The following is a 14,199-nucleotide window of genomic DNA, read 5'->3' on the forward strand; positions in this document are numbered from 1 at the left end:
TGGGCGAATGAAATGTAAGTTCAAATGTTGTGTGGTTCTCCAGGAAAACTGCTTCAAGGAAGCTGAGAAAGTTCCTCAAGTGGCAAAAGATCTTTTCTTGCCCTTCCCACCTGCCTCCAGAAGCAATTTTGGATAGTAAGGATGAAGCAGCTTGAAGATAAAAGGATAGTAGAGCAGAAAGATAGGAACCTGGACACCACCTGCCTACAGATTTATACAAAAAGGAAAAACTCCTATTTAGTTTAAACCACTGTTATCTTTGGTTTTTGGTTATATATAGCAAATCTGATCTGAAATAGATAGAGTATAAAGCAAAAGTATTAATGAAAAACGACCTCAAGTAGTAGCAAAAACTATTCAGTAGAAGAATTTCTAGCAGTTAAGGGTTCTGAAAGTAGAAAGAAGTTACAAAGAAACAGGGAATACATGGTCTTCTCAAGAGAACTGTGAGTATCAAAGAGACTTTATTGTGAGGGGATGATAAGCACCCATAGAAGAATATCTATCTTCATAAGTAAGTGAGAGCAATTTATTTAAAAAGTAACAAACAGAGCTTTCTCACTTATATGGTTACTGAGATTTTCATTAAATTATGGCCTAAGGCTACTTGATTAAATCAGTAAAGGAGAACAAAGAAAAAAGAGGGGAGGTATGAAAGTGAGAGCAGATATTGAGGTTTACTTCCTAGTTCTGGTGGACTTCCATCTTTAAATATCGGTGTCAAAAAAAAAAGTGTTCTTATTTAAAAAGTATCTTCCTTTATTCCATTTATGTCTTAAAATATTTGAGTAGAGAAAAAGGAAGGGAAGTAAAAAGATGACACTGATGTTGATTTTACAGTTTTCTTCCAAGTTCTGGTGGACTTCAGACTTCAAATGACTGTTCAAAGAAAAAAATATATACTCTCATTTTAAAGGAATCTCCTTTCATATGTAATATTTATTTTTAAAATCACTTATATAAATCATAGATTACAATTAAAAGCATATGTTTGACACAGATAAAATTCAGGATCTCAGAAACACACACAGTGGAACATTTATTATACTTCGAAAAGATACTATGGCCGATGCTGAAAACCTAAGTGAAATCTGGGTGTTTGACCTCTTGTCTTCACATTTTGGGCAATGAGGTAGCATGCTGGCTTTGGGGGGGGGTGTGTTTGTATAAAGAATAAGGGCCTGCTACATAAATCTTCCATATAAGATGGATGAGACAAGCCAAGGTCTGCGCATCAATACTGCACAACCTTTAGTTCACAACAGCTTAGAAAACTGAAAGATACATTTGAAAAGACCACTAACCCACATTGGGTTACCATAGCAGAACTTTCTTCAGCTACTCTACTTGTTGGATCAGTAATAAAGACTTGGTTCAAGAACCAGCACAGCAGCCCTAGCTGGTTTGGCTCAGCAAATAAAGCATTGGACTGCGGACTTAAGGGTCCCAGGTTTGACTCTGGTCAAAGGCACATGCCCAGATAGCGGGCTCATCTCCAGTGCAGGGTGAGCAGGAGGCAGCCTATCAATGATTCTCTCCCATCATTGATGTTTCTATCTCTCCCTCTCCCTTCCTCTCTAAAATCAATATTTAAAATAAAAACCCAAAAGAACCAGCACAGCAAAAGGAAGAAGCAGTAGCTACAAACTTGCCAAGTCTGGCACTAGAAGCACAGAACCAAATAATTTCAGCGAAGGAGGCAGAAACCCACATACCCATTACTTCACAAACACCATGAGTACCAGCATTGTGAATGCCTGTGACCAGGAACCACCTAAGACTTCTGGTATCGAGGACAATGGAGGGGCTTGTGCCTCTGTTTTTCTGTCCGCCAGAAAAAAAATGATTAACTGCTGCTTACTGATGAAAATAGCTCTGAGAGAGCTATGGAGTACATGCAGAAGGTACAGCAGCCCAGTGGAGCACAGAAATCAAAGATGGCCACATAGAAAAGCACAGCAGCATTTGGCCTTTGTCAACCTATCCCCCAGTCCCGCAGAGCTTGCTGCCAAAAGGGATGGGATGCCCTCAGCTGTGACCTCTCCCCTTTGGTGGAAAAGGAGAAGATCCCAGCAGCTTTCATCACCAAGGCCCCAAGCAGCCCTCGTGGCTGTCAGGGACACCTAAAGCTTTTTAAAAATATATATATTTTTTTTTTATTGATTCCAGAGAGGAAGGGAAAGGGAAAGAGAGATAAAAACATCAACGCTGAGAGAGAATCATTGACCGGCTGCCTCCTGCACACCCGGCACCAGAGATGAGCCCGCAACCCTGGCATGTGCCCTTGACCAGCATCGAACCCGGGACCTTTCAGTCCACAGGCCAAAGCTGTATCCACTGAGCGAAACCCAACACCTAAAGCTTTGCCACTAAGGATTCCCTCAGTCGTTGCCTATGCTAATGTCATCTGATGGAGCTGCCCAGAATCCATGCTACTCAGCCCCCCAAAGAAGGAGCCAATGCTGGGACCCCAACCACAGTGGGCCTGGCCCAGCATATGAACACCCACACCCCCGACGGTTAGATGTAAATAAAATGGACAACGATGGGGATTGAACAAAGGTTTTAATACAGTGCTACCCAAGGTGGTGCATGCCAAAAGAACCCCCTACTGACTCCCCAGGATTAAAGAGCCCCAAACAAGTCTGCTTTATTTATCCTGGTTTGGAACATTTTGAAAGCCAAGATTCAAAGATTATAATGAGAAATCTGACTTGCATTTGCTTCAAGCAATGGTTAAGGAGTTGAATCAAGCTGAAGGCTGACATAGCCCATGGACACAGCAATAGGGTAGTGAAGACCTCAAGGGGTGGGCAGGGGCTGGGAGGAAGAGGGGAAGACGGGAAATGGGAGATATCTGTAATACTATCAACAATAAAAATATTTTTTTTAAAAGATGAAAGCTGACAAAAGGACGAGGGTCCTTTGACTCAACCACTCATTGGGGATTCAAAGTCTTTACACCAGAGTGGGTAAAACGGTCAGGAGGTAGAGAAGAGAAATTTCTGGACTCACTGACCTGGGAGCTTCACAAACTGTGGTACCAAAATCCACTGGCGAAGCGCTGGTGTGAACAACAATTAGATTGAGAGAACATGAAGGTTGTTCTCCCAAGGGAAGGATTGATGGGATGATGGGCCTCAGAATGTTTAGACAGGCTTATGCAAATAACTTGTGTCTCCTTTACCTGAATGTCTTATGGGCATGGATACTCTGGCTGCGCAATGCTTACCCTACCACATGTAAAACCAAAACTGTCAGAATGGAGGCTACAGTTAAGAAAAAAATTAAAATTAAAAACATGTTCTCTGATAATATCAATAAATGATTAGAAAGAATGATAAATAATGTCCAAATAAATCACTTCACCATAAATATGCCTATTAAATTATATAGCTTTTGAAATATACAGATGCATAAAAACTTTATAGGCTTTCTGAAATGTAAGGTGCTGTAGTTCCACAAATATATAGAAAATAGCAAAGATATTAATAATTTGAAATCATACTTGCAATAAATGTGGATTTCAATTTATTTCCTTAAACAAATAAGCAAACAAAATTACATACGTGGCTTGAACTTCGATTCTCCACCAGGCACTGATGGAGAAAGTTCTTGTTGTAATTTTTTTTGTTCCATCTGCTGTACGACCTGGGGAATGAAAAATAATGTTTTAAAAGGAAGTAGTACTTGATTTTCTCTGATATGTGTGACCTTTAACAAATCACAACTAACTGAAAATTATTTTCCAAAATGAAATAGTCAAATTCTAAAATTTAGATTAAAATTCAACAAAGCAGTTTTTAAAACACATTTAAAATACTATAGCTAATAGTGATTGAAATATTACTACAACACAGGTTTTTAACAAAGCACCTAAAATCCTTTTTAATGCCGCAATCCTTTCAGAAAATACCACCTGATGATATTCCAGCTTCTGAGCCTCGAGTTGGTCATGCTGACGCTGTAGTTCTTCTTTTTGTTTCTGAAGTTCATCTGCTTTTTTCTTAAGTTCATTTTCTTGTAAGGAGATAAGATTTTCATATTCTTTCAGTTCTTCCTCTGTGAAAAACTGTTGCTGATCTAATGTCTAAAGAAAAAAAACAAAGAAAGAATAATCTTAGAAATGCAACCATAAGGTCTGATTCAGCTGTCAAGTTGTATGATTAGCAAAGTACAATAGAGTATAGTATTATACTTTTGGGGTAAAAAAAGAAAAGGAATTAAGAAAAAATATATTTACGTACTCTGAATAAAAGGAACACCTAAAGACTAATGAGATTGTTTACCTACAGAACGAGGGAGAAACTGAGTGGAAAGGACAAAGGGAGTGAAGGCAAGGAAATCATACTCCTCTGAATACACATTTTGTACAGAATTGCTTTTCTGAAACATTCAATGTGTTACACACTCAAAAAACACACACAAATAACTAAAATCCACAAGGACAGAAAAATCCCACAAACTGAATAGAAACAGAAACAAATAAATAATACTTTTATTTTAACTGAATAAAATAACTGACTGATGGGAGAAGGAAAAAAAAGAACTCAAGAAACTTCTGAACACAGTATCTGGACTACATGCACTCAAGTTAAAAACAACCCAAAAATCTAAACAAGTCTTAGTCTTGTTTTGCAGAGGCATGGATTAGCAATTCTAAAATGCTTTGAATATGCTAGGACTGAGCAAATAAGTGTAAAATAGTTGTGGAAAATGAGAGCCAGGTTTTGTATGAAATACAGAAAAAGAAAAAGATAAAATGTATTGGAATTGAAGGTGTATTAAAGTTTAAGAGGATAGTGTGAACTCATGAGTTGTAATATATATTGACAGTGAAATATACAAAATGATAAAATACCAACGGCATATTTCACAGACCTAGAACGAACTCTCCAAAAATTCATCTGGAATAAAAAACGACCCCGAATAGCTGCAGCGATCCTGAGAAAGAACAAAGTAGGTGGGATCTCAATACCAGATATCAAGCTGTATTACAAAGCCACTGTTCTCAAAACTGCCTGGTACTGGCACAAGAACAGACATATAGATCAATGGAATAGAATAGAGAGCCCAGAAATCAGCCCCAACCAATACGCTCAATTAATATTTGACAAAGGAGGCAAGAACATACAATGGAGTCAAGATAGTCTCTTCAATAAATGGTGTTGGGGAAATTGGACAGATACATGCAAGAAAATGAAACTAGACCACCAACTTAAACCATACACAAAAATAAACTCAAAATGGATAAAGGACTTAAATATACGACGGGAAACCATAAAAATACTAGAAGAATCCAAAGGCAACAAAATCTCAGACATATGCCAAAGCAATTTCTTCACCGATACTGATCCTAGGGCATTGGAAACTAAAGAGAAAATAAACAAATGGGACTACATCGAAATAAAAAGTTTCTGCACAGCAAAAGAAACCATCAACAAAACAACAAGAAAGCCCACTACATGGGAGAATATATTTGCCAACATTATATCTGATAAGGGCCTAATCTCCAACATTTATAGGGAACTCATACAACTTAACAAAAGGAAGATAAACAATCCAATCAAAAAATGGGCAAAGGACCTAAATAGACACCTTTTAAAAGAGGACATTCAGAAAGCCAAGAGACATATGAAAACATGCTCAAACTCACTAATCATTCCGAGAGATGCAAATCAAAACAACAATGAGGTACCATCTCACACCTGTCAGAATGGCTATCATCAGCAAATCAACAAACGACAAGTGCTGGAGAGGATGTGGAGAAAAAGGAACACTTGTGCACTGCTGGTGGGAATGCAGACTGGTGCAGCCACTATGGAAGACAGTATGGAGTTTCCTCAAAAAACTGGAAATGGAACTCCCATTTGACCCTGCGATCCCACTTCTAGGAATATATCCCAAGAAACCAGAAACACCAATCAGAAAGGATATATGCACCCCTATGTTCATAGCAGCACAATTCACCATAGCTAAGATCTGGAAACAGCCTAAGTGCCCATCAGTAGATGAATGGATTAGAAAACTGTGGTACATCTACACGATGGAATACTATGCTGTTGTAAAAAAGAAGGAACTCTTACCATTTGCAACAGCATGGATGGAACTGGAGAGCATTATGCTAAGTGAAATAAGCCAGTCAATGAAGGAAAAATACCACATGATCTCACTCATTCATGGATAATAGAGTCCATTATAAACTTTTGAACAATAATAGATACAGAGGCAGAATTGCCTCAAACAGACTGTTAAACTACAGCAGGAAGGCCAGGGAGGGTGGGGGGCAAGAGGGGGGTAAGAGATCAACCAAAGGACTTGTATGCATGCATATAAGCATAACCAATGGACATAAGACACTGGGGGGTAGGGGAGGCCAGGGGATTGTCAAGGGCGGGGGAAAAAAAAGGAGACATATGTAATACTCTTTGTAATAATTTAAGCAATAAAAAAAATTATAAAAAAAAAGATATTAGAAAAAAAAGAAATATACAAAATGAATATAAATGTGTGTAGTGTGTCTATGTATGTGTGCAAGTATGTGTGTATATATGTATATATTCATAATATAAATAAATAAAAATGTATTAAAAATTTTTTTTAAATTCCCTGATCTATTATCTGACCAGGATTGCTTTAAAAGCAAGGACAATTCCATAGCAAGTAGTCAATTTACTGTCCAGCTCCTGGTCTGTACTATCAATCTCCACTAAAAAACAAACAAACAACAGTACTCCTAGGAAAAAATGGCTGATTTCAGAGGTGGGACAGAGAAGGAACAAGATGAACCTTGAACATCTTATGCTAAAAAGAAAGAAAGTCCTCAAAGAATGATGGGAATATACCAGAAGGCCACAAAAACCTGTTTGAGGAAACTCCCACTAGCCAGGTATGGAAATAAATACAGGCAGTCCTTGGGTTACGTCAGACTCAACGTACGTCATTTTGTGGTTACGTCACCATCTCCCATTCATTTATGAAGAAAAAAAAAAGTTCCGTCATTTCGACATATGTACATATGTGCTTTATGTTTTTTATTATTTATTTACCACAAGTAAAGGTCAGGAATTGATGTCTTTCTTTTAAATTTTTTTTACTGTTTCACTTCATTACTGCTGTGTATGTGCTCCATGTAGTGACGTAGGTGCTTATGTAGGTGGATTACGACTTATGGCGAAAGTCCTGTTACATCGTGCCGTAGGGATGGATCTCAGATGTAACCTGAGGACCTACTGTCATAGGAAGGATGCAGGCTTACTGAATGAAACAGGAATCCATGAGTCTACAGTGAACAGGTAGAGAAGAGGAAAGGGTAGCTTTTCCTTACAATACAAAGGCAAAAAATAAATGTAGAAGGAATGATGATTAGAAAATCACCATTTGTCAACAGTCAAGTAAAAACTGATGCTGACCAGAATCAGCAGAGGATGGAATTTGTAGATAAGTCTCAAAGTATATCCTTAAAAATACATTTTTAAAAACAAAAAACAGATCACTCATTTTTTATTAGTGGAAATGTAAATTAGTGCAATTCTTTCAATATTCTTTACAAAGTATATCAATAGTTTTAAAAATATTCTCTTGACCCTGATAATGCTACACTGACAATCCACTTTATAAAACAGCCCTTAACACATTAAAAGCTGTATATGAAAATGTGTTGAAAGCAGCACTTTTTAAAATAACAATAAAAGACTGAAGATAACCTGAATGTCTAATCCTGAGAAAATAATTAAGCACTCATAGGTATGAAAATAATGCTTACAAGTTGTATTTGGAAAGACTTATGATGTAGAATGATGTGTTTTTTTAAAGCTGACTTAAGATTCTGGAAATATCATGGGTTTTAGAAGATTTTTTTAGATTATAAATGGCAAAGTTGTAACTTTACAGTGAAAACACCTGGTAGACTTCACCTTAACTAAATAATCTAAGTTAATATTGCCAGTTAAGGGAATAATGAGAACTAATAATGCCTCCTGATACTATGTCCTTAGTTAGCATCACTTCAGCTATATTCCTATCAAAAGTAGGAATCATAAGGGAACAGCCCCTCAAACTGATGGGTGGTCTACAAAATTGCTGGTCTATACTCTTTTGAAATATCAATGCCATGAGACACAATGACTCAGGAACTATTTCAGATTAACAGACTAGAAAGACATTACAACTAAATTCACTGCATTTTCTTGGGTTTTCTTTTGCTATAAAAGACAATATTGGGAAAATTGACAAAAATCTCAATCAAATCTACCTGATTAGAGGGGTAGGGAACCTTTTTGCTGCCAAGGGCCATTTGGATATTTATAACATCATTCTCAGGCCATACAAATTATTAACTTAAAAATTAGCCTGCTATCTTTGGTCAAACATTTAATAACTTGCCACTAATGCCTTGGCAGGGCCAGACCAAATGATCTCTGGGCCGTGTCCAGACGTTCCCCACCCCTGGATTAGAGTATTGTGGGTGGGGGAGGGGGGAAGGTTGATAATTTTACTTGATTATATAATATAAATCCTTCTTTGCAAGAAATACACATTTGAGTATTAAGGTTAAAGCAGTATCATGTGCAACTTACTTTCAAAAATAATTATATGTTATATATAGATACACATATACACAGATTTAAAATAGAGGAAAAAAGTGAGGAAGAGAAGTAAATGTAAAATAGGAAATCTTGGCAAAGGGAATTCAGGAATTCTTAGTCTATTCTTGTACTTTTTTGTAAATCTGAAACTGTCAAAATGAAAAAAGTACATACTGATCTATTGATCTGGTTCACCAGAAACATTAAAGGGATTGCATGTTCAAATAATTTTAGAATTTTTCTTCACCAAAGTCCAGAAATATTTCAAATGTTAGACAAAACCTATAACAAAAAGCAGCCGACCCCACCCATGTGGCTCAGGGGTTGAGCCTTGACCCTCGAACCAGGAGGTCCCTGGTTCAATTCCTGGTTAGGGCACATGCCCCAGTTGAGGGCCCAATCCCCAGTAGGAGGCGTGCAGGAGGCAGCGAATGGATGTTTCTCATCATTTGATGTTTCTTTCTCTCTATCCCTCTCTCTTCCTCTGTAAAAATCAATAAAACTTAAAAAAAAAAAAAGCAACTGATTTCTTTAATCTCAAACTAAAATGGCCAACTGTCCCAACTTGCGTGGGATTGTCCTGGTTTTAGCACTAAAAAGTTCCGTATCCTGGGGAAAAAAATCCATATCCTGAGAACACATCCTGGGAAACTCTTCAGTCCCAGGTAAGCCAGCACAGGTGGTCACCCTATCTCAAATTATTTTCTGGACAATTAAAAATCTAATGAAAATGGTAATCTTTTTCTTTTCTGTTCTATAAAGAAAAAGATAATGTTCTTTCTTCAACCTAGTTTGGTTGGTGCTTCTCAACTACTCTTATAAAGTATGCACTCATTTATACACAGGCAACTTTGATATAAATTGGAATACCTTTCTGGAGCAGTTTGACAGGTATATTTAGAAACTAAAAAAAAAATGTTCATAAACTTTGAGAATAGTTCTATTCCTAGGAATTAATCTCAGAGAAATCACAGATGCCACAAATGTATGAACAAATGGATAGTTATAATAGTGTTATTTATTACAGTAAAAAAAAAAAAAAAGCGGGATGCATCCAGAATGTCTAAATCTGGAGGAATGGTTATACAAATGATGCTACAACCACCCAACTGCATGCTAAGGAGTCATTTCTTAAATCATGTGTTTGAGCAATAGAACATGTTCAAGAAATATTGATAAATTTAAAAAAAACAGAATTTCACAAACTCACAGTCATCTATACAGTGTAAAGCCATTTTAAGTATATATATAGAGAGAGCTATAAATTTATGTGTACATATAAATTAAAAATGGGATCATACACTATACACTCTATGCTATAGATGCATATACTAAATATATAAACTATTTCTAAATTTGCATAACACAATACATAAGTTTAGTGTCTACCTCTAGGTGGTAGAATTATAGGTAATTTCTAATTTATCCTCTAAATGTATTTAAATTTCTCATTTTCAAGAATGATCATTATTTTATATTTTTAAGACTTCTAATTTAATATGCAATGTGATTACAAACAAGAGATCAATTACCATAAGCTTTCTAAGAAATCAAGTTCATTATATAAAAGTGATATTTTATATGAAAAACCAAAATGGTAAGACTGTACATGAAAATATAATGGGGAATAAAAGTTAAAAGTAGAATAGATGGATGTGGAATTTCTTGAATCATACATCCCATTTCAAATAGGGTCTATTACCTCCCAGCTATCAGGCTCCAAGAATTCCTTTTTTTCTGTAGCTTTCAAAAACTCTTCTAGAGTCACCAATCGGTCTTTGTTAGAATCAACCTGATCAAAGGAAAGTGTAGTAAAATCAAATAACTCTTTCTCATATTACGTAGACACTAGAAACTGTCTTCCAAAAAATGCTACTACATAAACATATAGCAGTTAGAGCTAGCCTAACATCCATATACTCTGAGAGGGAAAAAATAAAACAGAACACTAAACATTATATCAAAATCAGAAAATAGATATTTTTCTCTTCTATATTATTCAAATTTGGAAATGCAGTGAAATATCTATATCCCTGATACCCCCAAAATCACCAAGTTTAAGTTGCTGATCTAACTGGTTAGGCTCACCACACTATGTATAATCCCTTGAAACCAAGTATTTAGGCAAGAAAAATAACCTTTCCAGTAAGAGAATTGTTTAGCCAAGAGTAACGGAGTTTAAGTTAAAATGCTCTCAACAATTATTTTTAAAAACAAACAACCTAGTACATCAAAACAAAAATTTACAACCTCCAAATCTTCCAATGGCTCTTGTAAACTATGGCAAATTCAGTTACAAAAGCAATAACCAAAGAAATTTATTTGATACCTGGGATGCCAAGCAGTCAACAGAAATCCCAGTTCATCAATATCAGGTGAAAATCATCACTGAAGCAAAACAATGGGCTTTAGTTACCCTGCTTATGAAGTCTCTATTAGAGTTTTCAGCTTAGTAATGTGAACAAGAAATAAATATGTGCTGTTATCAACCACTTGGGTATTGGGTTTTTGGATTTTCTTAGCAAAAACTAAAATAGCCATTTAAAATACCAAATATTGGACTACATTATTTTTTTACTTCCAAAAAGATGTTTTATAGCTGATATGCAGCGGCATCTTAATCTTTTAAAATATTTTAAATGAGTTACAAAATAATTTTATTCACAGTAAGGGAATCTATTGAATATTCTGGATCAAAAATCAAAGTCCAATTAAATACCTATTCTGTGTATTTGTCTTCCATTTTGTGATAAGATTTATTGCAACAACTTGAATAATCCATAGAAGTACTGTAACATATATTAAACTTTTAAAACATACCTCATTCATTACATGTTCCCTCATTCTAAGCCTTTCTTCCTCCATTTCTACCATATCATCCTCTTCATTTTTAGGGTCATATACTTTCTCCAACTAAAAAGAAAAATTTAAAACCAACATAAAAGAAAGATAATAAAAGGAAAAAAAGAGAGAGCAAAATAACCAAATACTTAATGAACTCATTTACCTCTTTAGTAAATAGGGCTTCTAATTCTTGTTCATCAAGGAAGCCATCATTATTGACATCTAAAGTTCCCAATGCAAAAAATTGATTTTAATGCCTTAGAAAATAAATAATTTAAATACAACTATTTACAATTGGTTTGCAAAAGCAGTACTGATATGAAATACCAATATGCTACCAAAAAGGTTTCTTCTTTTTTATGAAGCCTCAGATGTGTCTAACTGATAAAAAAAAATTCATTTATTTATAATTCATCATAGGTTTTAGGGAAATATATCAATTTTTTCCCAAAAATATAAAGCAATATGCTATGAGTGAAAGTAAATTTTAATATGATCGCATAAAACTTGTTAGATATAACATACCTAGTCACAGAAATGCCTTCATTTTACAGAGAATCTTGTAATAAGTCATATAGTGATTTACCAGTAAAAGCAGATATAAAGACACAGCTACTGGCTCAAAATATTTTATACTGCATATCAGCAATAAAGACTATTATATTACACTAGAGAAATACTCTAAACATTTACTCTCAAAAGGACTCAATAGTAGACCTTGGCAGAAATATTAAGAGTAAAGCAACTATAATTTTTCAAACAGCAGATATAAATATTAATATTTGTATCAAATATGTTACCGTGCAATTTGAAAAATGTCTTGGGGTCAAAGTCATTAGGATCCAATCCATCAGCCTCTTCCCATACCTCTTTTAGTTGATCTTTGCTTCCCTGTGAATCAATTAAAAAAAAAACACTCGGGTGGTGAGCACATGGTACAATATACAGATTTTGTAACATAGAAACCCACACCTGAAACTTATATATTCATGTTGACCAATGTCACCCCAATAAACTTTTTAAAAAAACACTCAAAACAAAATCTAATCTATGTGTATATATGCAAAAAAAATATATAAATATGAGGAACTTTGCAGAATTAAGAATTAATATTTAAGTACCAATAACATGATAAAAATCTACTATCTGGTTCAAGGAAGTATTTTCATCTAATTATGGTTTCATAAAGTCATAATCCTTACTGGGTGATTAACTTTGGGATGATTTTCATGTTTTTTCTTCATTTCTTCAAATTTAGATTCTTCTTCTTTTCTCTTTTCTTCATTCAGTGTTTTTAAGTATTCTCTCCTTTCATGTTCCTTCATCATTTCATACTTTTTAAATTCTTCATGTCGAGTCTTATCATAGTTTTCCAGATCACTTGTAGCCTATAATGTAATATTTAAATAAAAAGATGTGTTTGAAAAATATAAATAAAGCCATTCTTGCATATAGCATATTTTCTAATAGAAGACAGTATATAAGGGCCAAAAAAATACAAAACTCCTCTTCTTAAATTCTACCATTATTTCAGTCCACTTTTTTTTTTTTAACAGAAGTTCAGGCATTCAAAGAAACTAAAAGTTTAGGAAGTTCTTCATAAGTAAGTAATATATAAATTGATTTGAAAAAGAAGAATAAAAGGGACTGGATCAAATCTGTACAGTAGAAAACTAGATTCGTTTCTAAACACTTAACTCAATCTCATAACATCCAGGCAAGAACATTTAGTTTGGTAACTTGGTACAGTACAATCTGAGAGGAATGCAAATTCTTATCTAAAATCCTTGAGCCCAAATGAGTTCCAGAATATTCTATCAACTGTGAATCAATTTAAAAAAAAACACTGGGGTGGTGAGCACATGGGATATTTGACAAGGGAGTCAAGAATACGCAATGGAAAAATGACTGTCTCTTCAATAAACTGTGCTGGGAAAATTGGATATTCACATGCAAGAGAATGAAACTAAATCCCTTACAACACTCACAAAAATTAACTCTAAGTGGGTTACAGACTTAAATGTAAGACCTGAAATTATAAAACTCCTAGAAGAAAACAGAGAAAAGCTTCTTGACATGGGTCTTGGTAATGATTTCTTAAATATGACACCTAAAGCACAAGCAACAAAATAAAAAACAAGAGGGAAGACATCAAACTAAAAAGCTTCTGCACAGCAAAGGTAACAGTCAACAAAATGAAAAGACAACATATGGAATGGGAGAAGATATTTACAAATCATGTATCTGACCAGGGGTTAATATACAAAATACATAAAGAATTCTTAAACTCAATAGCAAAAAAATACACAAATAATCCAATTTAAAAATAGGCAAAGGACCTGAAGAGTCATTTTTCCAAAGAAGATATTCAAATGGCCAACAGGTACACTAAACGGTATTCAACATCACTAATCATTAGGGAAATGCAAATCAAAACCACAATGAGATAGTACCTCATGTCTTTCAGAATGGCTATCATCAAAAAGAGATAAATGCTAACAAGGATGTGGAGAAAAGGGAACCCTCATGCCCTGTTGGTAGGATTGTGAATTGGTGTAGTCACTATGGAAAACAGTAAGGGGGTTCCCCCAAAAAATTAAAAATAGGACTACCATATAATCCAACAGTTCCACTTCTGGGTGTATATCCAAAGGAAACAAAATCACTATGGCAAACAGATATCTGCACCTTCATGTTCACTGCAGCATTATTTACAAAAACCAAGAGATGGAAGCAGCCTAACTATCATTTTGGCCATAAAAAAGAA

The 14,199-nt window shown here is 35.0% G+C and overlaps 1 protein-coding gene across 5 annotated transcripts in view; it reads right to left on the reverse strand.

Annotated features, from left to right (window-relative positions):
• Positions 1 to 445: 445 nt before the first annotated feature.
• The window catches only part of NUCB2 (nucleobindin 2), a 35,692-nt gene continuing 21,938 nt past the window's right edge, over positions 446 to 14,199 (reverse strand). For 4 of the 5 annotated variants that reach the window (XM_006093826.3, XM_014460078.2, XM_014460079.2 and 1 more), the window contains 8 exons: positions 12,635 to 12,820; positions 12,233 to 12,323; positions 11,596 to 11,654; positions 11,409 to 11,501; positions 10,291 to 10,380; positions 3,920 to 4,090; positions 3,570 to 3,651; positions 446 to 879 (listed from right to left, as the gene is read on the reverse strand). In XM_006093826.3, the coding sequence (XP_006093888.1) occupies positions 872 to 879; positions 3,570 to 3,651; positions 3,920 to 4,090; positions 10,291 to 10,380; positions 11,409 to 11,501; positions 11,596 to 11,654; positions 12,233 to 12,323; positions 12,635 to 12,820 (780 nt within the window). In that variant the 3' untranslated portion in view covers positions 446 to 871. The remainder of the gene's footprint in view (positions 880 to 3,569; positions 3,652 to 3,919; positions 4,091 to 10,290; positions 10,381 to 11,408; positions 11,502 to 11,595; positions 11,655 to 12,232; positions 12,324 to 12,634; positions 12,821 to 14,199) is intronic. The other variant, XM_014460080.2, reaches the window with a different exon arrangement.

The sequence above is a fragment of the Myotis lucifugus genome, unplaced genomic scaffold, assembly GCF_000147115.1.
Source record: "Myotis lucifugus unplaced genomic scaffold, Myoluc2.0 scaffold_124, whole genome shotgun sequence".
NCBI lineage: Eukaryota > Metazoa > Chordata > Mammalia > Chiroptera > Vespertilionidae > Myotis > Myotis lucifugus.